The following is a 25,618-nucleotide window of genomic DNA, read 5'->3' as shown; positions in this document are numbered from 1 at the left end:
TCCTCCTCCTGAGGCTGACTGCCACAGTCCAGCTATCAATGTACTGAAGTCCAGCAATCAAAAGCCCCCTTTGGCTCACCTAATTAACATGTCCAATTAAAATTAAACACCTCATCCTAACAACACAGGCTCTATCATAAACTATGATTTTCCTATGTGCCACATCTGTTTCTTCTCAATCTAGAGGCAATCCTTTGTCCTCCTAGACAAAAATCCCTATCCCTTCTTCCTTGTTCCCTTCCCCTTCTCCCTCTCCTGTCAATCTCTTATTCCCTGCTCTCTGTACCTCTGGGACAAATAATTTTCTTCGTGCTGAGAACATGTACCTCGGGGTTCCTAGCCAATGTTTCCTTTTAATTCTATTCTCTCCTATGATATCCGTTTTCTTAACATCCATATATTTCACACAGTATTTGTCCATCTGTAGCTGCCTTATTTCATGTGGCATGATGTCACCCAGGTTTATCAATGCTGCCCCAAATGACAACATTTCTTTTTCAAGGCTGAATAACATTCCACTATATATTTATACATTTTCTTTATCCAATCATCTTTGCTTAAATGTACTATTTTTAATGCTATGTAAAATGAGATCATTTCCATAAAGCCTGTCATTGGTGATTTTATATTCTACAAGTTTCCTGAACTCATTTCTAGTAATCTCAAGGACTACTATGTCCCCTATATGTAAGACTGTCACACCTGTAAACAAAGAGAACTTTACCTCTTCCTCTCCAATCTTTCAAATCTGGAGCCCTTTTATCATTCTTGCCCATTTCTTCTGGTTGCACTTCTCTATGACACTGACCAGAAAGGCAAATGGCCATTCTAACCCTTGCAACTCTTTAATGACCATGTTAGCAGTGGGCAGGTCACAAATGGCCTTGCTCTGTTAAGGAGCATTTCTCTACACCTTATTTGTTGAGCTGGATCATAGAAAAGCCTGGATTTTGTCTATTTTTCTTGTCCCTCATAAAGTATGCAGGTTCACATGCTCATGAACAAAGCATTTGTTTTCCCCTGCCCTTCAGAGCTGTGCCTCCTACCTTCAACTTTTCATTCTGGGTAGTAACCTCTTCAAAGTCTTGACGGAGTTTCTCTAGCTCACAATGTCGGTTCTGAGCCAACTCTTTGTTCTCCTCAAGTTCTGCATTCATTTCCTCAAACTAGAATGGATAAGGAAAACAGCAGATAACAATGAAGAGAAAGGACTCCTCACACACCCCACTCCAAACTTCCCAAGCACACTGTTCCCACTCCACTCTTCTGTGTCACCTGGGAAATAACCCAGGTCCCTAGGCACAAGGCCTACTCCTAGTGAAACACCATGTCCTAGGTAGAGCAGACTTTACCTTCCGGGCATTGATGGTGATTGTGCCTCCATAGAGACTGCTCCCCGCTCCATATACTTTATAGCCTTTTGAATTCACCTACAGAGAAGACAATGACTCTTTAGTGAGAGACTGGAAAACCAGTTGTATGACCAGGGTCATTCAAAGGATGGTTCTTCCTGAAGTAGCACCATTCCTCCTGATCCTTTGTGAGAAAGATGACTCCATAAAAAGATTTTGTTTGCAGTGGATGTTACCTACTGCAGACATACAAATGGTTGAAGTACTGAGAACAAGTGATAATCATGTTTTAAGCCAAAAATAGGACCCCCCCCACACACACACAGACACACATGGCTCAGGGAATATTGTTAAGGGCTAGATGGTGGGGAGGACTGCTGTGAAACAGTGTCTCTAGATATGACATGGCTCTTGTGCTTATGAACCATAGCAGTTATGGCTGCCTGTATAAGACCAAATAAATCAACACACTAGCATGGAGGAGGGAAGAGTTTACCTTAACCCTAACTGAAGAGCTATTGGCAGCTGATAGCTGCAAAGGGAAAGAAAATCATTTTTCTTTGGGGTTGTGGCCCTTGGTATGTTGCCCACTCATGACCATACAGCAGCTCTAACAGGACCCAGTGTTTATTAAAAGAAAGAAAGTTGGGAGAGCATATGGAAATGGGTTCAGGAAGAAATGACAGAAGATCAACAGAATCAAAATACATAGGTATGCATTTATGAAAGTCTCAAAGAAAAAAACAGAAAGAATATTATATTGGGGGGAAAAAAGCCAGAGGCTGGAGAGATGATGGCTGAGCAGTTAAATACACTGGCTGCTCTTGCATAGGAGCCTAGCTGGAAATCTTCCTATACCCACACTTGGCTACTCAACCCCAGGTAACACCAGCTCCTGGAGATATAATGCCCTCTTCGGGCCTCCACAGGCACCTGATCACATATGGCATACATTCCTTCTCTCTCATACATACAGACACATAAATAAGATATGCATCTATAAATCCTTTTTAAAAGACTTTATAAAACAGCACTGACCCGTTCTAGGACTTCAGCCAAATGTCGATTGAGACGCTGTTCTCGTTTTCTAATTTTGTCAATATCCCACTGTAGGTCTTCAATCATTGACTCCAAGACAGACACTCGTGACTCAGCTGTCTCTACTTTACCCTGCAGCTTACAGAACTATATCCCAAAGATAGAAACAACAAAACAAAAAAATCAATAAAAAAAAAAAAACTTCCAAATTCCTTATAATTAGCCCTTGCTCAGATACAATTATTTAAAAAAAAGAAAAAAAAATCCAGCTGGGTGTGGTGGTGCACGCCTATAATCCCAGCACTCTAGGAGGCAGACACAGGCAAATCTCTGTGAGTTCAAGGTCAGCCTGGTCTACAAAGCAAGTCCAGGACAGCCTAGGCTATACAGAAAATCCCTGTCCTGTCTGGAACCACTCCCCCCAAAAAAAATAAACAAGAAAAGAAAAGAAAAATTATTCAACACCCAAGTGTTCTTAGACTGCTACAATCACAAAAACAGGCAACTGCTAAAAACTTTTACAATTGGACAAGACCAATTAAGACTCAATAGTCTCCCTACCCATGAAAAGCATCATTTCCCAAAACAGACCACATCCATCAGAAAATGAAGATTGAAAAGACAATATCCTTTATCAAATATTTTAGAAAATAAGAATTTAAAACAGAAATATCTCTTACTCCCAACCTTCTCTCACTACATATCAGAAATGATAAAACAATAATCCTTATAGAACTAAATGGAAACATCTTTCATTTTTAAGCTGACTCTTGAACAGTTTACAATCAGGCATATCTGTGCGCACACGAGTGTGCATGTGCGTGTGTACAGGCGTGCATGTGCCATAACATGAATGTAGAGGTGTCTTTGCCTTCCATCTTGTTTGAGACAGGATTTCTTTCATATGTCAGGTCCTCAAACTTTCAGATATATCCAGTCTCTGTCTTCCACCTCACCTTAGGGAATGGACTGTTGGGATTATAGATCCATACAAATGAATTCAGCTTTATACAGATTCTGGGGCAAGTGCTGTATCCACTGAGCCACCTCGTCAGCCCTATTCTCTTACAAAGCTGTCAACCAGCTAGCTAGTGCTACATAGCATTTTCATTACAAAACAGCCCATCTTCCCATTTTTGTCTCTGACAATCTTCCCATTAAAAGATGGATCTGTTCCTCCCCTTGAACAACTTTAGTGGCTGGCAAGTAACAGCCTGTAACTCTGAGCTATGCCAGAAAAATCATGCAGGGTCTCCTTCGTTTCTTAGAGCACTCAGTGCAGGAGGATCAGCCGACATGTATGACACCTGCAGGTCTTCCAGCTGACAACTAAGGTACACCCCCAGCAGACAGGGAGAACCAGCAGTGAGAGCCATGGGTTCTACACATGAACCGAGGGGGCAAAAGCTGCCCTTGTTTACTATTGCTGAGATTTGAGAAATGCCTCGAAAGGAGACATGTACACCTTGGTAACATCTACTTAATGCCCAGGTATGTCCTATTTGTTTGTAAAAACACTCTTATTTCCTACTGAATGCTGCTAAGCTCTAATCACTTTGAAAGTCCATGAACATCTAAGTTTGTACAAACTTCCTAAGCCAAGCAAAGACTGTAACACCAGAGCTCGGGAGACAGTGCAGGGAAAACATGGCTCTGAGATTAAACAAATTCATGAGCAAATCACATTTGCTAATTGCCGGCTCTCTGACTGCTCACTAATTTTTCTTTTGTTTCCTTACCAGTAAAATGGGAGCTATTTTGCCACTAGTAGTAATATTCATGAAGTGCTTAAAGCTGGATACCAGGCGAAGAACAACTTATTAAAGTAATTAGTTAGCATGAAAGTTTGGTAGCCAAAGCAAGGTAGGTCAAATTTTAGCAGATAATCATTTGAGTTAACAAAATAACTAGAAGCATGAGAAATCATTCAATCCTTCATCAACTTCTCACAAGCATTTTAGGTAGATAAATGCCCAAGCCCTGCCAGGGGAAGTAATGTCATAATTTGTGGCCTATAAATACAGTGAAAATTCACATTCCCCAAGTTCCTATGGCATCAGCAATGCCTTAGCCCATTCTCCTTAACTCATTCTCTGCTGAACTTTTACTTAGCTATTCACTCAGGACCACTGTTCACAATCTTTTACATTTAAGGCAGTGAATTAGTTTTTACAATTTTGTTGTGTTGTGACATTTCTTCCCCATGATGAAGAAAGTGTCACAAAGAAAAATATTCAATTATTTTCTTCATTTAACCTTTCCACGGACTTTGACCCCTCAGAATTGACTGTTCCTGAAACTGCACCCTCTTCAATATAGAAGTATGCATTCCAAAGTCAGGTGGCCTCTCAGGATTCTTGTAACTTTGATTTGGTGTTGTTAGGTAGAGCTACTGAGAATAGCTGTCACTTCCTCTGGTCAAGTACCTCCTGAGACATGGTGTGATGCTTCTCCTGAAGGAGGTCTGTCAGCTCCTGGAGCCTCACATTCTCTTGCGCAAGGAAGGAGTTCAGCTCCTGTACTGCTTCCTCCACTATTAGGTTATCTGAGGAAGAAGAACTCACTTTAGTTTAATATCAATAGCCTAAGTTTTAAAACTGTCTATTGAACCAAAGCATCAACCTGCTAGCTCACCTCATGTCCTTAGAATGTCAGAAAGTAACTTAGTGTATATTATCTCAAAAGGCACATGAAGCACCAGTGGTTAGGATAGTTAATAGGTTAAGCAAATGAGTCAACTTCCAACATCACCTCAGCTCATCTCTTTCTGTTGAGACAAGTGCTTTGAGCAAATAAATGAAAGCTGTATCATTTTATGCACATATAATTACTATCACCAAAAATGCAGACTTTAGAATTTGGAATAGACAAGATTTCTAAGCAGTGTCAAAATTAAAGCAATACAATTTTACTGAATAATGCAATCACTAATAATTGCTATTATTAACTAATACCAACATGAAGCATCTCTCTATTATGATGGAGAAACAGGAAGCAAAATTTCTATCTTCAAATAATCACATATAAAATCATGAAAAAGAAAGATAAAAACAAAGGAGTCACTTATCACAATATTAAGTACAGCCCTGAAGCTCAACATTAAACATAAACATAACATTTACAAATGCACAAGTTACATCTTTAGAATTTATTATGCTGAATTCAGGTGTTTAAAATTAGTCAAAACTATTACAGTTCAATCTAAGTACGATAAGTGGAACCGATTATTCTCAGGATACACATTCCCCTTTAGAGCTGTCAAGGAAAATGTGTTCCCACACTACCTGCTGCCATTGTTCTCAGAAACCATATTGAACAGATCATTCAAGTCATGGGTTCCCAGTTTCCATCTAAAATTACCACCAAAATCACTTGTAAAAGTTTTAAGATAGACAATTCCATGGGATTCATCCCAAGCCAACCAATTAAAAATCTCCATGGAGCCAGGCACAGTAGCACACACGTGTGTGCTAATCGCAGCACTAAGGAAGGCAGAGGCAGGTGGATCTTAGTGAGTTTGAAGCCAGCCTTGTCTACAAAGTGAGTCCAGGACAGCTAAGACTACACAGAAAAACCCTGACTCCAAGAAAGAAAGAAAGAAAAAAAAAGTCTCAGTCGGCATGGCAAAATAAATACATAAATAAAAGATGCCCATTGAGGCCCGTAGAGATCAGTACTCCAACCAAGGACCATGCGTGGAGAGGACCTAGATCCTCTGCTCTGAGGAAGCCCATATACTGCTCAGTTTTCAAGTGGATTTCCTAGTAAGGGGAGCAGGGGATGTCTCTGACATAAACTAAGTGGCTAGCTCTTTGATCACCTTCCCCTGGGGGATACAGCCTTAACAGGCCACAGAATAAGATGATGCAGCAAGCCTTGATGAGAACTGATAAGCCAGGGTGAGATAGAAAGAGAAGAGGTCCTCCCCTATCAGTGGACTATTGAAGGGCACATGGGGAGAAGGGGGAGGGTGGATGGAATTAGGAGGAGACGAGGGAGGGGGCTACAGCCAGGATCCAGAGTAAATTAATTGTAATAAATAAATAAATACATAAATAAATGAAAGATGACTAACCAACCTAAACTAAGTACGTAAATTTTTCACTCTTTCAATACCCTAAATTCTAAAGGCAGGCCCTAAAATTCCATAAACACCCAGTGAGTATATAGTAAATTAATAAATAAGCCACAAATATAACTCTTTTAAATCAGAACCAAACTCATGGGTGAAAATAAACTTCCAAGAAAGTTAATACTCATTATAACTCAAATAATTCATCTTTACCTTTTTATCAACACATTTCCTCTGGGTCACAAACAGCTTAGCTTTCAGAATTTATAAGAAAGTACTTTTTTAAATTTTTTACCGTAAACTTAATCTTAAAACAATGTATTATTTTGATAATACATTATCAAAAATAATTTTTGTCTCTGTGTGTGTATGTGTCTACCCTGTGTATATTGAGAGATGAATTTCGAGGTCAAAGGGTAAGCCACAACAATTGGCTGTCTCCTGCCACCTTGTGGGATCCAGAGATTAAACTTTTGTCAGGCCTCTGAGGAAGAGCTTTCAATGCTCAGCAATCTTGCAGACACAGAATTCCAAAATACTTCTTAGTATTGTTTGATATACTAGTCGGTTTCGTCTCCTTAGAAATGTAGCAAATGATGTGTTTAATATTTGCTTAAAATATCAAATGTAGCATCAAAATAACCTCTGTGCATGGTCTATTTATTGCCCACATCATCTATGATTTAACAATACCTTCCAAATATTCACTTAGAACCAAGGGAGACAGAAGTATCACACAGCTTGTTTTATAGTACTAAGGAGTAGTGGTCACACCCATCTATTCTACACTGTGGTATCCTAATTAATAATAAAATACAAATAAACAAGCATATTGGTTACCACACTAACTGAAAAAAGAAGCAAATTTTTAAAACTTCCTTAAATATAAAATCTAAAATAAACTTCTTATTTGTTCACCTAGTAAATAAACCACATTGCATTTAACTAATTTATTTTAGAGCTTAAAAAGTTAAATATTATTGGCACACCTCAACAGACATATACAAATTAAACTTTTTTTTTTAATTAGGAAAAAGCAGTTATAGACCCCTTTTCTTGGAAAAGAATTTTTTTATTATTATTTATTACAATTTATTCACTTTGTATACCTGCTGTAGCCCCCTCGTCTCCTCCCAATTGCACCCTTCCTCCCTCTTCTCCCCCTTCGCCATCCTCTAGTAGACTGGTAGGGGAGGTCCTCCTCCCCTTCCATATGACCCTAGCCTATCAGGTCTCATCCGGACTGGCTGCATCCTCTTCCTCTGTGTCCATGAAAAACATGTGTGTCTGTATGTACCTATGTGGATTCACTTGCTCATATGTACACAGAGGCCATCCTCTTCCTCTGTGCCCATGACCGTGTGTGTGTGCGCGTGTGTGCGTGTGCGTGTGTGTGTGTGCGCGCGCACGCGTGAACACACCTATGTGGATTCACTTGCCCATATGAACAAAGAGGCCACAAACTGATGTAATGTGTCTCTATTGCTCTTCACATTGTTTTCTGAGACATGTTTCTCACTGAACCTGGCACTTGCTTACCACTTCAGCTAAGCTGGCTAGCCTCTGCCTCCACCTCCCCAGAGCTGAGATCTTGAGCATATGCCTCCATGCCTAGCTTTTGTATGCAGATTCTGGAAATCCAAACTCAGCTCCTCATACTTCTGCAGCAAGCACTTTCCACTCAGCCATATCACCAGCCCCACTGATGGGACCTTGTAAGGCAGAACTACGAAATCCTACTATATCCTGTTTGTTCAGTTCCTGGTTAGGGCTAGATATTAGAAGTGAGCTGTTTATACCCAAAAAGAAAGGAAGGAAATTAAAGAAAGGAGCAGCCAAAAACCAATCACTTCTGGATGGCTTGTTTTTCAGGTTTCTGCCAGCCTCGATAAAGAAAATAATAAAAAATGAAAATAAAAAACAATCTTATTTCGTTTAAAAAAAAGTTCCTGATGATAATCAGGACAGTTAAAATACTACAGTCAGAGAGCCAGAGAGATGCTCAGTGGATAAGTGGGTGTCCTGCTCTTGCAGAGTTCCTCTGTTCAGTTCCCAGCACTCCATATCAGGTGGCTCACAACCACCTATTAACCTCAGGTCCAGCGGAATCTGATGCCCTTTTTCCTCTTCTGCCTTCCTAAGACACCTGTACTCACATACATATACACAATAACTCTTTTCTTAAAGGAAACTATAACCAGAGCATGGCTATTATTGAAAACTTGAAATCAAGGTATTTTATTTCCATTTGAGAAAGAAATCTGTCACAAATGACTAAACATCTTTAGTCATTTTAGTATATTTTCTATATTGTAGGAACATAATTTCTATATTAAAACTCAATAACAATAAATATTCCAAATGCTAATTTAACTTTAAGGTTTTTTTCATCCATTGGTTTCCTATTCCATCTGTTCAAACACAGGAGTCATCTTACTACTTTACTACCTCATCTAACTCTATTTAAAAACATCAAAGATAAAATAACATTAAAATTCACCCTCTGAAGTCAGAACAGTCTAAACTAATTCTGCTACCTACGAAAGTATATAGTTAGCATGTCATGGTAATTATACTAAGAGTCACGAACTTTAAAACTCCAGCGAATTTAGTGAAACTGCTTTCTCTCTTTTCCTCTCTTTGGTGCTGGACTAGAAGGCAAGACTCAGTACATCTTTAGCCATACTCTACTACTGAGCTGCACCCTATGCCTCACAGAGCTGAATGCTTCTCCTCCCCACTGCTCTCAGCCTCCAGGTTTTCTCCTCACCTCCACTGTTCAGTTTCCGGGATAAGAGCTCCACTTTTTCTTGCAATTTATCATACACATTCACAATCTGGGACACAGCACGGCGGGAGGACTCCACTCGCTCCTGAAGCTGAGATTCCATCTCTTCACTGGAACTGCTGGCCAAAGTAGCAAGGAAAGAGAAAGCTGGCTCTTGCCCTTCCCCTGAGAACATGGGGAGAAAGAAGTACCCCCAAATTATAAATCTGGAAATGACAATTTTTTTCCTTAAATGGAGAGCCCCCCAAAAAAGTTCAACTTCAAAAACTTAGTAACTAATGCAATTATAGGATTGCTCCCAAAGACACAGGGAGAAAAAGCCCCGAATTATAAAGCTGGAAACAGTAAAATCCACTGCTCTCCTCAACTGCAGAGCTTCACAGCAAAGCTCAACCTCAAACCCAGTTAACTAACGCAGTGACAGAATTCCTCACTAACGCTTGCCTCTCTCACGGTCATCTTTGCGCTCCTGATTGCTGTCAGAGTCAGGTTCTGGTTCTGGCACAACCAGCGCTTTCCTTTCTGTGAGCAGGTCTCCCAAACCCTGGTCCAGATCATAACGTTTAAGGATGATACGGATGTTTTCATCAAACTAGAAAGGAACACATACAGTAAATAAAAAAGAGAGGGGCAAACGTTGAGAAACTAAGAGAGCACTGAGGATGAAAATGCTGATATGAGTCTAGGTGAACATACAAAGTAGCTACCTGGCTCCAGTACCGATTCACAATCAACAGTGAGGCATCATCAGTGGCCTGGCGCCGCTCCAGCTTTTCAATGTGTTCCCGAAGCTCATCTTCAATAGCCTGTCGCTGATCCAGCATTTCTGCTAGCTTACGATTTTTGGATTGCAGTGTCCGAATGTCTAATTCCTCCTGCCCCAGGAAACCAGAATCATTAGTGTCCACAAAGAAATTAGACAAACGAATCGTTAAACTCAACAAGATCACATTAGTTCATTAGCTACTTTCTATAAATAAATCTTAACTCAGGTTGAGGACACAGTTCAGCTGCTAACGGTTTGTCATACAGTATGAGCACCTTCGTTCGATCACTAGGGCCAGGCATAGTGGCAAATGCTGTAATCCCAGCACAGGTGCATCCCTGAGGATACTGGCCAACCAGGCTAGCCTAATTGGTGAGTTCCAGGCCAGACCCAGTCTCAAAAAACAAAGTGGATGGCACCTAAGGAACACTACTTGGTCTCCATATGTACATACATATGCCCAGACACATACACATACATACAAATCTTACAACAAATAATTAGGTAAGCAGTGAGACCAGAGAAATGAAGGAACAGGGTATGATCATGTAAGGAAACAGCAAGACCAGTAGACTCTCAAGCTTATCATCTCACTGTTGTTGTATTAATATGAACCTCCACAAAGAAATGCGTAGCTAGTCTATCTAGCTACTGACACTGTCTTCTACCTCCTAAGCACCACTCCATTCACTCAAGATTCTGGCATTTGGGTTGTTTTCTATTCCAATACCTGCCTGTATTGTCAGGTAACCTAAACATAGGTTTAGATGAACCTTTAACACCCCCACCACCACCACCACCACCAGCAGCATACAGTCTGTCAGAATTTTGAACTCTTTAAGGCCAAATGACTATCCGTACCACTGGGCTTAAGGAATGCATTTTATTCCAAAACCCACATTGGAGGAATCATCCAGAATTCTGCTCCATTCCAGCCTCCCATTTCCTGAATAAAACATGTCTCTCAGGTATCTCATGCCCCTACAACAGGCTTTTGACCTCATTTAGAGTTCTAGAATTTTGAACTCACTTCTTTCTTCCACTCTCTCATTTCTACTATTCTACTTGCTATATTATATACTATAATATAATCCTTCAAACACCTATCATTCTCCTACGTCCTTAATCCATTACTCTATTTTTATGAACAAATCCTAACCTAAAATAATCCAGATATCTGATTATTCTAACCCTGCACCTATTATATCAAGGCTTCTACAAAAATTCAATGAACCAAGAAAACTGGTGACTTTACAAAATGAATTCTTAATCTGAAAAGATCTTAATAGTTTGTCCAAAAATACTAACAAGTAAGCATCCATTCTCCATTAAAGCAGTGTCTCCAGAGCCCTCTTTTCACACAATACTAAAGAGATAGCTTTGTTCCTTATTTAAGAAGAAATTCAAGTCACCAGATGGGAAACTATTAAGTTCCCTCCAATTCTCTGACCCATTCATGTACTTTTCTTTCTCTTCCTTCAATTTGAAACAAGAACTCATGAAGGTTAGTCATGACCACGTGAGAAGTACCATACTATTTTTCAGTAATACGCACACATTCTTAAAACATCAACTTCTACTCCGGCTCCTTTCCCTTTTGCAAAAATATTCTCCAAGCTACACATAGTGGTGTAGACATGAAAGGCTGAAGCAAGAGGACCTAGAGTTCAAGTCCAGCCTGGACTACAAAGAAAGATCCTGACTCAAAATCGAAGCAAAACAAAAGACTCTAATCCATCAGCAATTCCCAGGCCTTCATATCGTTAGACTCTCTCTAGCTCATGCCCTTGAAGAAGCTGGGGAAGGGAGAGGGCCAGCAGTGAGAGGAAAATGTCAACAGGAAAGAAATAGCAGGTAGAAAGGCTGACACTTTTGTTTGGTTTGTTTGCTTATTTGTCTGTTTTTCCCTTAAACAAAAGTTTATCAAAAGGAAGCAGAGTAAACTCAGATGGGTGAGACCTCTGCTCTGCAAAGTCAGCGAAGAAGCTAGCAGTCTTGTTTTACACAGAAATTGGTGAAATTAAGATTTTAAAGCAATTTATTTCCCCTCTTTCATTTTACTTAAAATACTTGGTATGTCAGGGTAGTGACTAGAAGTTTCACTGTGCCTGACTGTACTATTAGTAAACTGTTGGAACTCAGTCCAAGAATACAGCCATGTGAGTGCTTGAGAGAAAACTCCAAGAAAGCAAGACAGGAGTCTCAGCACTTCTGTTTTCTTCAAAACACAGAATTGTCTTGGACTGTGTTTTCATGCTCCTCTAATGTGTAGCAGATAGGAGTGAGTTCACTTCAGCTGTTGTTATTCATGTGTCTATATAGAAAAACATGTTTTTGCCATGTGTAGTATGTCCTTGTGACTGAACCACTTACTCGTGTGATTCTTCTTAATCCTCAGAGTATAAACTGTCTGCTGCTCTGAATGAATTTGCCTATTGCGCCAAGCGTGGTGGTGAATGCCTGTAGTCCCAGCACTCTGGGAGGCAGAGGCAAGTAGACTGCTGTGAGCTCGAGGCCAGCCTGGTCTACAAAACAAGTTCAGGATAGCCAAGGCTACACAGAGAGACCTTGTCCCGAAAAACAAAAACAAAAACAAAAAAAAGTTGCCTATTGCATGACACTTTAGTTCCCCTCATTTTTAGGCCCACCCTCCCAGACTCACTGCCACGAGGAGCATCAACAGTAAACCAAAACCACATGCCCAGGGTCTTCTCTCAATCTTTGAAACCTGCCTTCCTATTCTGGCTATAACTGAAACCTACATGAGAACATTGTTTCCCTGCAGTTTCCCTCCTATGCTCTCTGAAGCCCCAGCCTAGAGGCAGATGCTATCTTGGTTTTCCATTGCTATTCCCTTGCTCAAAACTCCTTAGCAGCTTAGGACATTAGCCTGTACCACCTGCCACTGTTCACTAACCTTACCTATAAATATAAATGATCGGGTCATGTCCCATTTCTCAGATCCAGCAGCCAGCTTATAATCACTTGCTATTGTTCTACTTTACCACATTTCAATATCTAAAGCTTTAATTCCCACTTTGGTGGATCATTCCATATCTTAACCACCTCTCCATCAAAGATCTTATTCTCTTATATCTGTCAGCAGTTACCACAGCTACTGTCTCAGCTTTAGCTGTACCTGAAAGTCTTCTACAATCTCACTCTCTATAACCAGCAGCATTTTTTCTCAGCTTTCCATTTCCTGCCTCCAAAAGTTTTTCAGCCTCTCAAAATCTGATCTGTTGGTTTATGCCATTCTCTGTCCCTCATGCCTCCTGCTTCTTCACCTCTTGCTTTTCTAAAGACACATTCTATGGTGAGTTGTTACAATCATCTCTTATATATATACCTTCCCCTCTTTCCTTGCTTCTTCATCATGTTATCTTGGAAAAACTCCAATTCCCTGTATTATCCAACTCCACCTACTTTAAGCCTAGACTCACACAGCTGGCTGACAAGAAAAACTAAACCCCATGCTGCCAAGTGGGCCCCAGTATTGCACAGTAAGCAACTCTAGTGCTCCCTCTAAGACAAGCTCTCTGCAAGGTGACTACTTCATATCTTCTAGTCGCTTCAAACACCCAAACTTTCCTCTCTCAGATTTCACAAAAAATGCAGAAGCAATCAGAAGAGGATGCACATACCTACTTCTTTAAACTACTGCTAATGATCAGCCTCTACCTAACCCTGTATCAGTTGTCTTTCTTCTGCTGACATGGACAACTGTATCTGCTCCTGGGTAAGGCCAACTGCTTTACTGTGCAGGCTTTGTGCACTCAAGCACATCATATCAGTAACATCAAATCAGTTTTATCATTAATATCTTTTCTCAATGCACTTCAAAAAACACAGGAACAGGCTCAATGTCTCCAATCTTAAAACACAATCAAACACTTTCCCTCAGTCTCACAAAGCTCTCTCTCTGGCTACTGGCCCATTTTCCTCGTTTTTACAGCAATCCTCCAAAGCACTGCCTTTACCCAGTCTCCCTAATTTCACTCATGTTCTTAAGCTCACTATACCAGACCCACAACTACCTCAGCACAGGTCTTCAGTCTCCACTGAACTATCTGTTGCTAAATGCAACATCTCCTCCCTTCACTCCAACTAAAACACTCTTCCTTTGATTCTATCTCAACTTGTTTCCACAGCCAAAGTTACCATACCCAATTCCCTATCCACTCCAATTTCTAAGAAGTATCTTAATGTTCAAAACCAAAACACAATGATTCCCCAAACTGATTCGCTCTCCACAACTACTAACCATACTCCTCTGCTAGCCTCGTAAGAAAACCTCACTCCCAAAATCCTATACTGATCCTCCTTGTTTCATGTATTTCATCCAATCTGTTAGGATTTCCATCTATGCTAGCTCCACAGTGATCCATTTCATAGTGATCTCTCATTTGGATGACTCAAATGTCCTTCTGTTTGTAGCAAGTATTTCTGTCTGTGCTGTTTACTCAGGCAGCCAGGTTTGGAACAGCTGGAGCTGACAGCTCCATTCATACAGCCAGCATTCACAACTCAAGGATACACTGGATTCTCACTCTTCCTGTCTCCAAACCTTAGCTGGCTCACTGTAAAACTTCAAAAGTGAACAGAAGGAGTTATTACCTTTAGAAGAAAGGAAATCCTCAGAAAGCAAATCCTCACCTTTGGAAAGACGAGGCTGTCAGGGGATGGGATAGTAGGAAAGAATGAGAGTTGCCTCTGGCTATAGTTCAAGCTAGGATTTATGTTCTGCTTTCCTTTCATCAACCTATCCTCTTGTCAGTACCACTCTGGAAACTGAAGTCTACGGGATGTAAAGCATAGCAACCAGCAAACAACAGATGCTCAATAAATACCGATATTGGCATGAATATACTTAAGGTCACAAATAAACACTGTTAAGACAAAGCCACCTTAGGGAAACAGAAAGGAGTATGAAAACCCAGAGCATTTCCTTAAAGGTAACCTCATTAAGAATTTATTAAGCAAGATCTTATTCTGACTGAAAAACAAACTTGAACTTCTCTGATCCTCAGCCTCAATATACACAAGAAAAACAAATGAAAAGTGACTGCAACTATATTCCCTTGACCAAGTTCCAAATACAGAATCTTATCTACATCAAAACCTCTAAGCTTCTAATGTCTAAAAGATATCACTATCGATTAAAGAAGCAATATTTTATTGTCTATCACATTCTCTAGCCCATTAAGAACTAATAGCTCACTCTTATGAGTATTTACTATGTTAAGAAGCAATGTTTTAACTCTTTACAGGGACTCCATTTTTGTCTCGATCATAACCTAATGTCACACACAGTACTACAGATTCATTTCATAAAGAAACACGGGCCAGGCAGCTACGAGATATTGCTGAGAGTAGCCCACAGGCACTCCAATCTGATCTCTCATTCAGCACTGGCACTCTCAAAAGCTTTGCTAGAGTGCCTCTTAGAACACGGCACCAAATTTTCAGGAAATGAAAAGTGCAAAGACTACAGTAGTCTCTGTGCTTACAAGAGCACACCTTGCAAATACAGATCAAACAGTAATACCCCTCACTTGAAGGACTGACTGCCACATCCTTTCACCTATTTCCCTCTTCTTTTCTAACGCTTCTTCCTTAATTCAAAAGGCTTCTATAAATTTCTGCTTTCAGGAAACAACTGCCGGAAGCCAAGCACACTTTCACAGCATCATTTTTCTCCTACCGTTGAAGAGACACCCCCTAGCTTAATCGTTTCCACTGTGGTCCCTGAATCTTCAACAGCTGTCTTCTTCTCTGGAGGCACAGATGTGCCTGGCTCTCCAGCTGCTCTTTTATTTCCAATCCCCGACATCTTGACATGAGATAACGATTATTTTCCTGAATGGAAAAACAAAAACGAAAAATATGAACTGATTTAAGATACCCAAGGTAAGCCATATTATGGAGTACCTATGTATAAAAACTAGCGATTTTTTTTCTGGCCAGCTCTTCAACCCAAATCCGTTAATTCTACGACAAGCAATGTCAATCCTAAATCCTGAAAGTCGGGGTGGGGTGAGGGGGGGAGATTATGAGGAATTGGAGCTGGATTAAATGTCAGGACTCTCACTTCCTGAGAAGTCAAATACAAAAATCAAAAGGAAGGTTTAGTTATGATAGAAGTTAAGGTTAAAGTGTCTGGAGACTCAGAGCTGAAAGAGACAGTGAGAGATGTTAGCTAAGTCATTAATCCTATACAAATCGGTTATCTCTGAACCTGTTTCCTACACCAAGAATAACAACATGCTTGCTAGTCTTACTCTAATTGAACGGGTGACATCATTATAAAAAGAAGTTAGCACACTGTCGGATAAACACTCTGCACCCAGAACTGGAAGCGTTCTCTTTTTAAACGCTCTCGCGCCGCTCTAGAAATGTCAGACCTGGGTGAGCAGCGCAGCGCTTCTCTGGGAAGCCGGGTTGCCTTAAGGGACCGCATTTGCCAACAATCCCCGTTTCTGTATCTGTACAAACCGGGCATGTTTTTAGAATTCCCTACCTGACTCTGGTTCCGAGACTTAGAGGAGGCTAAAGTCCTTTCGCGAGAAATCCAGCCATCACGGGTCTACCTGCAGCCGGCTTCCGAGACAAGCGCCAGGACAGGCCATCGACAGCAAGCAGCAGACTGAGCCGGACCTCGCCTGGAAAGAGAGGAGACGGGAGCTGCGGAAGGAGCGCCACTCAACTGGAAAGCGGGGGACGCAGCTCCCAGCGTGGCTAGCTACAGGCCGGGGAGAGGGACCCGGGAGTCCGCCCGAGCGATCCCCGACACCTACAGCCCGGGAGCGCCCGACGCCGCAGCGAACCTGGGCTCCGGGGACTCACGCCGCGGGCCGCGCGGCTCCCAGCGGCTATCACGTAGGCCCCTGAGGGAATCCCATCCCTTACTTCGGAACTGCTGCAAGAGGGAATCGGCTTCTCGGAGGCGGAGGTGGAGGCGGAGGCACGGGGAGGAAGTAGGGAAAAGGAAAAGGAAGTTGCTTCACGTCGCTGGGCGCCCTCGGACAGGGAGCGGGCGGAAGTGATGCGGGAGGCGGAAGCGTGGCGGAAGTGACGCTGAGGAGGTCCAAGTGTGCGCCGCCTTCGCGGTGTTGTCTGAGAGGGGCGGGTTCAGGTCCCGGCTTGAAGTCTGAGGTGAGCGGCCACTTCAACGCCAGTCAGAGAGCCTGCGCTTTTTTTCTTCTCCTATTGGTCTGTGCCTTAGAAGCCTGTTCTTATTACTAATGGGGAGTGTTTTGTTATGGTCTCTGTTTGGTGGCGGGGGCGGGAGCGGGGGAAAGGCCGGGCACTCGTCCCAACCGCCGATTGGCTGACGGTCCCGTCCGTCGCCCGACAGACGGAGAAGAGAAAATCGTCCTCTTTTTAAAGAGATTCTGCAGAAAACCCAAGGGATTTGGCCGCTTTCATGTTCTGTATGGTTTCCTTAAGAGGAGTTCCAGCGGGGCGGCGGTAGCACACCCCTTTAATCCCAGCACTCAGGAGGCGGAGGCAGGCGGATCCCTGGGAGTTCGAGGCCAGCCGGTTTCAAAAGCGAGTTCCAGGACAGCGAGGGCTACGCAGAAAAACCCTATCTCGAAAAACCAAAATAAATAAATAAGCACATAAATAAATACATACATACCACATAGAGAAACCCTGTCTCGAAAGATCAAAACAAATAAATTAATGGAGGCTCTATTTAGCACTGCCTGCACATTAAACTCACTTGGAGGACTTTAGCACCTTGGAGAGGGAGAAGACACCCTCATCCATGCCATCCCCCGGCTATGGACTCTCATCACAGGTGTACAAACTACTGCGTCTGTGTTTGCGGAGGATAAAATACTGATAGGGGCCCTGGGGAGAAAAAAATAAAAGATAAGAACAAGTCAGTTAGTACTCCGGAATCTCGATACCAGTCTAGATATAATTTTTTAATTAATATATTTGTGCCTATGCGTTGGCGCGTCCACGTGTAAAGCTCTGAGGAAAACTTTTGGTAGTAGGTTGTACTTCCACGGCTTGAGTCTCAATTACTGAACTCAGGGAATCAAGCGCCTCGCCAGTCCAGTGCCAATATGCTTTAAACTAATTAACGTTGATTTTTTTAAGTTAATAATAAACTATTTCCTATTTAATTATACTAAATGCATTTTAATAGCAGGTAATCCATCTAACCTGCCCGTGAAAAACTGTACGGCTTCCAACACTGGGGCAAATCACCCAATGACATTGGATAAAGGTCCAGGGCTGTGAGATGGCTGCTGTACCTTTGAAAAACAATAGATGTAAGCATGTTTGGAGGAAAATCTAATGCACACTGAATTTCTGGTAGTAGGAAGAATTTGGTGTGTCCTTGACTTACCTATGCATGAGATAAGAATGTCAGCTGTGGAATTGGGTATTCTCATGGTGCCTTGGACTACAGTATCTTATCTGGTCCAGAGAAGGGTGTCTGTAAATGGACTTGACACTCCAGCTTGGTGAAGCAAAAGACTGAGAATTGTTACCTCGGCCCACCTGTTGAAAAGCATCATATAAGAAAATAACACTCTACCCTGGCAAGCTTGTTAGCCACACAATTTACTATAAGACCACTGAGTAGCAAGCAATGGCTAATATTGGGGAATAGATATAGAGCCATTTCATGATGAAAATATAGAGATCCAGTTCCAAAGCTGTTAGACACAAGGGATTGATGTCTGCACTGGAGTTTTAGTTCCTACTCTGGAGTATGGGGGGGTGCTCATTTAAAAGGAGGTTTTAAAAAGAAAGAAAGAAAGAAAGAAAGAAAGAAAGAAAGAAAGAAAGAAAGAAAGAAAGAAAGAAAGAAAGAAAGCTCCCTTCTGGCATTCCTGCCAGAGGATCAAGGGATTGCTGCTTTCAGGTCCCTATTCTGAGCTACCGTCCTGTTTTCTTGCAGAGCTCTTGTGAGAGGACTGGAGCTAGCCTCTGCCATTCTTAAGGATGAAGCCAGCAAACTGGTATTAGAATAATTAAGAGAATCTCGGGAAAATGGAAACACATCAACTTAAGTCACCTCTAACTTTAACTTTTGAGTCCTAGAGAAAATACTGAGGAGCACAAACCTTTCTTGAAATTTTATATCCTCGCTGCGTAAGCACCCCCCCCCACACACACACACACACACCGCAGCTACTGGTGAAGTTGTCATTTTCAAAAGTTCTAGTAAGTCATCTACTACATTCAGATGCATCAGGAGCTTCTACAGGACGACACGCACAGAGAGACCAGCTGAAGGAATTGGCTCATGAGATATGGGGTTTTGTTAGTCCAAATTTTGCAAACCCAAGGAATGGTTGCAATTGGAGTCTAAAGGCAGTCCCCTGGCAGAATCCATGCTCACCAGAAAGGAAAGGTATTCACCAGTCTTTTTCTTTAACATTAAGGACTTGGTCTGATTGGATGATACCTAACATCTTTATGAAGGGTAATCTTTAGACCACCAAGTTAAATGTTAATCTCATAAGATTCCACTTATAAATGTCTCAACATTTTTCTTAATATTATATAGTTTAATTAGTTTAATAAAATAGTAATGTTTTCACTTATGGGGGGATTTTTTTTATTGATTTTTATACAGAGCCTCACACAGTACCCTAAAATGGACTGCTGTTCATCATGTAGCCTCAAGCACCATGAGGAAAACTTCAAACCGATGAGTTATCCTCCTGAGTATTGGGATCATGGGCATGAGTCACCATGCCTAGCTTTGTTTCATCGTGTGTTTCAGGCTGACCTCGTACTACATAGCGTTGGTTGGTCTTGAACTTATGGTCTTGCTACCTAGCCTCCAAAGTGCTAGTATCACAAACATGTGCCACAATTTCTAGCTTGATTCTTAGTTAAGGGGGAAGGAGGCTGAGTTTCAAATAGCTTTTTTCACATCAAACCAGTCTTCATTCATGACACAATTCTGCCACAAGGTGGCAGCAGGACCTGTTAGCCCTTATTTTACAGCTTTGGTGGCAAGGTCCTATTTCTTACTCCAGCTACCTCAAAAGCTGATAAACCTGACCAAATTACTTAAAGTGCACCTAAGGCTCTCAAAAGAACAAAATTAAAAATTTGCGTGGAATCTTACTTGTTTTTTTCAGGCTCTGCAAATGTTTTCCTGAACCACTGTTATTTTGTCTCGCATTACAGCATTCCCTAGACTGAGTGTGCCCTCCATATAATTCTCAAAATCCTTTCTTTTTTTCTTTCTTTCTTTTTTTTTAGAAAATTTTTATAGTACCTAGAATGACATCACTTGGTTTATAGAAACAAAGATCCACCAGATCCACTCTAGACTGAGTAAGAATGGCCAACAGGAAGCTCTTAGAAAGCAGAAGTTTTAAGCAGAGCCGTGGGTGGTAATGGCTGTACACACCTTTAATCCCAGCACTCAGGAGACAGAGGCAGGCAGATCTCTGTGAGTTCAAGGCCAGCCTGGCCTACAGAGTGAGTTTCAGACCAGGCAGGGAAGACTGTCTTGAATAAAACAACAAAAAGAAGGAGAAGGAAGAAGAAGAGTACTCTATAGAAGCCAACTCCTTCTCTTCTTAGCCTCTCCATATCCTTGCTTCCTCCTCCCCAGATCGCCAGGCCAACCATGCCATGGCCCTATGTTCAGTGGTCACAGTGTGCTTTGAGGCAACTGTGGCTGAAAATGCCAGGCCTAGTCTTCTCGAAGAGAGAGGACAAGGAGTCTTAGCAGCATCTGTGGAAACAGGAGAGCTAACAGGTGGTTACAGATTGAATGAGAGCCATACTTCCATTTAAGATTTCCTAAAAACTGGACAGGTGTTTATATCAGTCATAGATTTGATCTTTTTATGTTCTCACTATGGTGCAGGAGGACCTTTGGCAAAATAATACGAAGTACCACATTAAATGTTATTTGGCTTTGTGCAGCTTTATGTCTGTTTAATTTCAAAGTATGTTTTAGCTTATATACCTATGTAGCCTGATGTGTAACTCAAGTTGATGTTGGTGTATTTTAATGCTATAATGAAAATAATTTAATACTTAACAAAGAATTTGTTTTCTTTCCTTAAGGTGGACCTGTACATTTAAGTTTGGGGAAAAAAAAATGTTACTTAACTGCATATAAACTGTCTTGTATTTTCTTTTCTCATTCCTTTTAAATTATTCAAACCTTTTAAACTATTCTAAGATCAATGAAGGAGAATTGATGTCAGATAATCTAATGTAATATTATATATTGGTTTAAACATGTTTTTACTCCAACCAGTTGCTTGTACTGGAGCTGCTCATCAGTTAAGAGCATGGCTTCAGGTTCATTTCCTCTGCCCTGACCTTGACATTTAGATTAACAGCAAAGAGATCCCTGTTTTCAAGTTGATACGTACTAAAATATCCAAAACTACTGACCATCCTGTTTTTATTTCTTGTGAAGAGTGTTTAACTTTTAAATGAATGCCGATTTCTTTTTTTTTTTTTTTTTCCTCTTGGCTTTTATTTGGAAGGTGGAGAGTCTGGTTTTGTTTTGTTTTTGAGACAAGGTTTCTTTGTGTAGCCTTGGCTGTCCTGAACTTACTTTGTAGACCAGGCTAGCCTCAAACTCACAGAGATCAGCCTTTCTTTGCCTCCCTGAGTGCTGAAACTGCAGGCATACGCCACCTCACCTAGTTTGGATGCCAGTTTCTTAATTTGTACTCAAAATATGTGAAACCTAACTGTTCCAGAAAGAAAGGAAGAAAGAAAGAAAATCATGCTATGCTTTGTTTAAATATGGCTATAATTTTCAAGAAATCATGGTAAGTCTGTAATGAATGTTTATGTAGCAACTGAAATTGTTAAGGAGTTGTACTTCTTGACATTGAAATGTTCTTGTAACATATTGTTGAAAGGGATAAAGAGATTGCAGGAAGGTAGCATTGTGTTCATTTTTCACAAAAACAATTTAAAGATATTAAAGCCAACATACTGTTAATTTAGGATTTACACAAATTATATCAACTTGTAATCTCCATTTCATCTCTCATTGACTATCTTCTAAACAACTGTGTTAATTGTCATTCTAAAAGTAAATTCAATAAGGCTAGGCCTAGTGGTACACACCTGTAGTCCATGAACTTCAAATGTGGGAACAAGAAACTCACTTGAGTGCAAAAATTCAAAATCAGCCTGGGCAACATAGCTTGACCCTGGTTTCAGTATATAGTTTAGTACGTAAACTCAGTGCTATTGCCACCGCTAAAAGCCATCACTTTCCTTAGAGACATAAAGTCAATCAGTCTAGTTCAAGAAGAAACAAGTGAGGGGTGAGACTCCTGGCAATCCTGGGGCTGGATCAAACCCACCAAAACAGAATTTGGAAGTTCCACAGCAACCTGTACAGTCTCCCAATCTGCCACCATGTCCAGCCATTCAACAGCCAGCAATCTGAACCCATTAATCCATCATTCCTTTGGTTTCATTTTTACACGAGCGATTTCCTTATATCTGGGTGTGTGCTTCAAAATAGCACATAATTTAGTTGTCTTACCATTGTTTTGTTCATGGGACAGTAAGTTAAACTGCTATGGGTTAAGCAATAGCCACACACTGACCACTCAGACACTTGTATCCTATGTCATCACCCCGGCCAGGTGCTCCAGATATAAGCCATTTGCTCCTCCCACCTGTTCTCTTGCTCTCTCTGCCTTGGTTTCTCCCCCTTTTCTGGGTGACTCCCTTCTCTTTCTCTCTGCCCTCATGGCTCACTCAGATCCTAACTCCCTTTCCTTGCCCTTCCCCCAAATAAAACTCCTTGACATCACATCTGTTGTATTCGTAGCATTTTTAAATAAATCCTAACCATAGGAAGTGAGGAGAGGCAGCATCACATTATTTTGACTAACTAATAATCGATTTTGTGCCAAGTGTATTGTGTTGTATCTAGGTAGCTAGTCAAAGCATTCTAGGCTGATTGGCTAGGATTTAGGATAGGGAAGCTCTTGAGGGCTTTCCAGCTTTCTGGGAGTAAGGAACATAGCAGGATGTAGCGATATTACCTCTAACAGAACATACTCATTTATCTTTAATTCAAGCAGAACATGCATTTATCATCTATTTTATTCTAAGCAGCAAGCATTGAATTATTGAATTGTATCTCCTCAGGCACTGTAGAACTTGAACTTACTTTTACCTCATACTCAGGATGAGGACTGGGAGTTACAATGGCTTCTGATATGCTAAAGGCGACAGCAGGTGTTAACAGAGGAGCCACAGTTATGCTAAGGACTAAAGTAGGTCTCAATGAAGGGGCTAGAGAGTTTAAGCAGGTTACAATAAACCTATCTTTTCCAGCTTTTCGTCTCCCTTCTCTTGCACCAGATTCTTGTGTTTAGACACTGAATTCTATGTCACGTTATTCAGACGCATATTTTCTATTTTTATTTCTGTGTTTTATATATTAGTTTTATTATTTCTTTCGCACAAGAACAAACAGTATGTGATCATGTCCATTTTACAAACTTATTTTTTTAAGATTTTTATGTGTATAAGTATCTGCTGGCATGTATGTATGTGTGTGACATGTGTGCCCTGTGCCCACAGAGGTCAGAAAAGGGCATTATATGTGCTAGAACTGTAGTTACAGATGATTATGAGCTGCCATGTGGGGGATGGGAACCAAGTTAGGTCTTCTGAAAGAACAAGTGCTCTTAAGATAGATGGTTCTTTCTAGCCTCCTTCACAAACTTCTCATAACACAACTCTTTTGTTCTTCCCTTTAAGTATAATGCTTAAATCTTCCTTCACTGTGGAGGTTGATGTGGGAACTTTATAAGAGCTTATGAATAAACAGTTTGCACCTTGCACAGTTCTGATGCACAGTTTCAGTTGCCACAACTTAGTTTAAATAAGCACCTGACCCCAACAACCATGGTTCAGCTTCAGTTGGCCAATACAGTATCTATAATGACACAAAATGCAAATTTGTGGTTCCTCTATCATCCTCAAATCTGGTGCAGAATATTTGATTATTGTGCATAGAAAACCTAATCGTTAGCAAAATATTAAGACCTAAAATGGCATTTGTCAAATGCAGTTAAGTGTGTTCCTGAAGAAATGCAGAGTATGTGTATAAAAGCCTCCACAGATGAGAATGCTAAAGAATGGAGAGTTCCTGCCTTTTTAAAAAAAGATTGATTTATTTGTTATGTATACATTATTCTGCCTGCATGTACACCTGCACAACAAAAGAGAGCACCAGATAGCATTATAGATGGTTGTGAGCCACCATAGGGTTTCATGGGAATTGAACTCAGGAGCTTTGGAACAACAGCCAGTGCTCTTAACCTCTGAACTATCTTTCCAGCCCCTTTCTTCCCTATCTGGAGGCAAGTTGCTTGGCAGAGGTTTTGTGGTCTTTGCTCTATCGAGGCACAATCAGCTGGGTGGCCTCGAGCTATACCACTGTAAAGGTGAACTGGGTTCAGCCCCTACTGATTTGGCTTGGAGCCCCCCAACCATCACGATGACACGATGACATCACGTTCAACCTGCCAAGGGTATAGGGGAGGAGATACAGACTTCTTTTATAAGCAACTGGACATTTATTTGAAAGAGCTCTCAATTTCTCCTTTCTGGCTTGGAAGAGCCTTTTTGGAAGGAGCTCTGGGAAAGAGATAGAGATCCTCTGTTTGGGCTTGCAAAACAACAGAAAAGTAGCTGGCAGGACACAGGTAAAACAGAATTCTAGGAATGAGAGCTAAGGGTTTGGAGGAGCTCAAGAAAAGGTAGACTAACCAGATAGAATGGCACAGACAGAAAGAGATTTCTAAAGAGCTAGTAGTTTAATTGTAGAATCAGGCTTGTAAATAGATATCTCAGTTTACAGCTTCCTGTCTTTATTGGTATAAATATTAGATAATTTAAATGGTTATACAAATCATTATGAGGATAACATAGTTATTATAAGAAGTGACCAATCACATCACTTCTTTCAAAGTCTCTCGGTGACTAGTCACTATGCACCTGTTAGTTCAAGCACAATGGACAATAGGTAGGCTGAGTTGCTTCTTTATCTTTCAGTGGTCAGTTCTCATAGTATTTCACAAAACGGATAAACACTAGAGAAAATTACCTAGCCAAGATGAATTTGCAGAAGAACTGAAAAGTGATAAAGTCAAAAGCAAAATTGGGTAAAATTATAAGATTTAAAAATGTCAACAGCAAAGGAAAGATGAGCTAGCACAAGGCTACAATATAATCCATATTGAAAATGAGTGATACACATAAAAAACTAATCACATCAAACATTTAGTTTTTAAGTGCAATATGAACATAAATTCCTTTGTGTTTGAAATTGACATTTACTTCTACTTTAGATTTAAAACTGAAAATGCTAATCAGTTTCATAGACACTCAGGCCCAGGTGTTGAAATTACTTGCTACAGAGAAAATCAGTGGTAATTCCAAGGAGAGTGTAGGTATATCTTCAGCTGCTCGCAAAAACTGGCTTCACCACTTTGGAAGTCAGTGTAGACTCAGTGTGGTGTACGTACACAATTGTGTTCAGCCACACATAAAGATGAAACATGACATGTGCAAGAAAATGGTTGCAATTAGATATCATTGTGTTAAAAAAA

The 25,618-nt window shown here is 40.8% G+C and overlaps 1 protein-coding gene across 3 annotated transcripts in view; it reads right to left on the bottom strand.

The window, feature by feature from the left end:
• Positions 1-17,057, bottom strand: part of Rnf20 (ring finger protein 20) — a 33,683-nt gene extending 16,626 nt beyond the window's left edge. The window contains exons 1-10 of one of the 3 annotated variants that reach the window (XM_021657701.2): positions 16,926-17,057; positions 16,537-16,678; positions 15,721-15,875; positions 9,958-10,125; positions 9,695-9,842; positions 9,233-9,415; positions 4,817-4,935; positions 2,391-2,537; positions 1,353-1,430; positions 1,047-1,166 (exon numbers count right to left, since the gene is read on the bottom strand). In XM_021657701.2, coding sequence (XP_021513376.1) covers positions 1,047-1,166; positions 1,353-1,430; positions 2,391-2,537; positions 4,817-4,935; positions 9,233-9,415; positions 9,695-9,842; positions 9,958-10,125; positions 15,721-15,849 — 1,092 coding nt within the window. In that variant the 5' untranslated portion in view covers positions 15,850-15,875; positions 16,537-16,678; positions 16,926-17,057. Of the gene's footprint in view, positions 1-1,046; positions 1,167-1,352; positions 1,431-2,390; positions 2,538-4,816; positions 4,936-9,232; positions 9,416-9,694; positions 9,843-9,957; positions 10,126-15,720; positions 15,876-16,536; positions 16,679-16,813 lie in introns of all 3 variants that reach the window. The other 2 variants (XM_021657698.2, XM_021657700.2) reach the window with 2 other exon arrangements.
• Positions 17,058-25,618: the final 8,561 nt, after the last annotated feature.

This window comes from Meriones unguiculatus, chromosome 3 (genome assembly GCF_030254825.1).
Source record: "Meriones unguiculatus strain TT.TT164.6M chromosome 3, Bangor_MerUng_6.1, whole genome shotgun sequence".
NCBI lineage: Eukaryota > Metazoa > Chordata > Mammalia > Rodentia > Muridae > Meriones > Meriones unguiculatus.
This window is presented reverse-complemented; position numbering and strand designations above follow the sequence as displayed.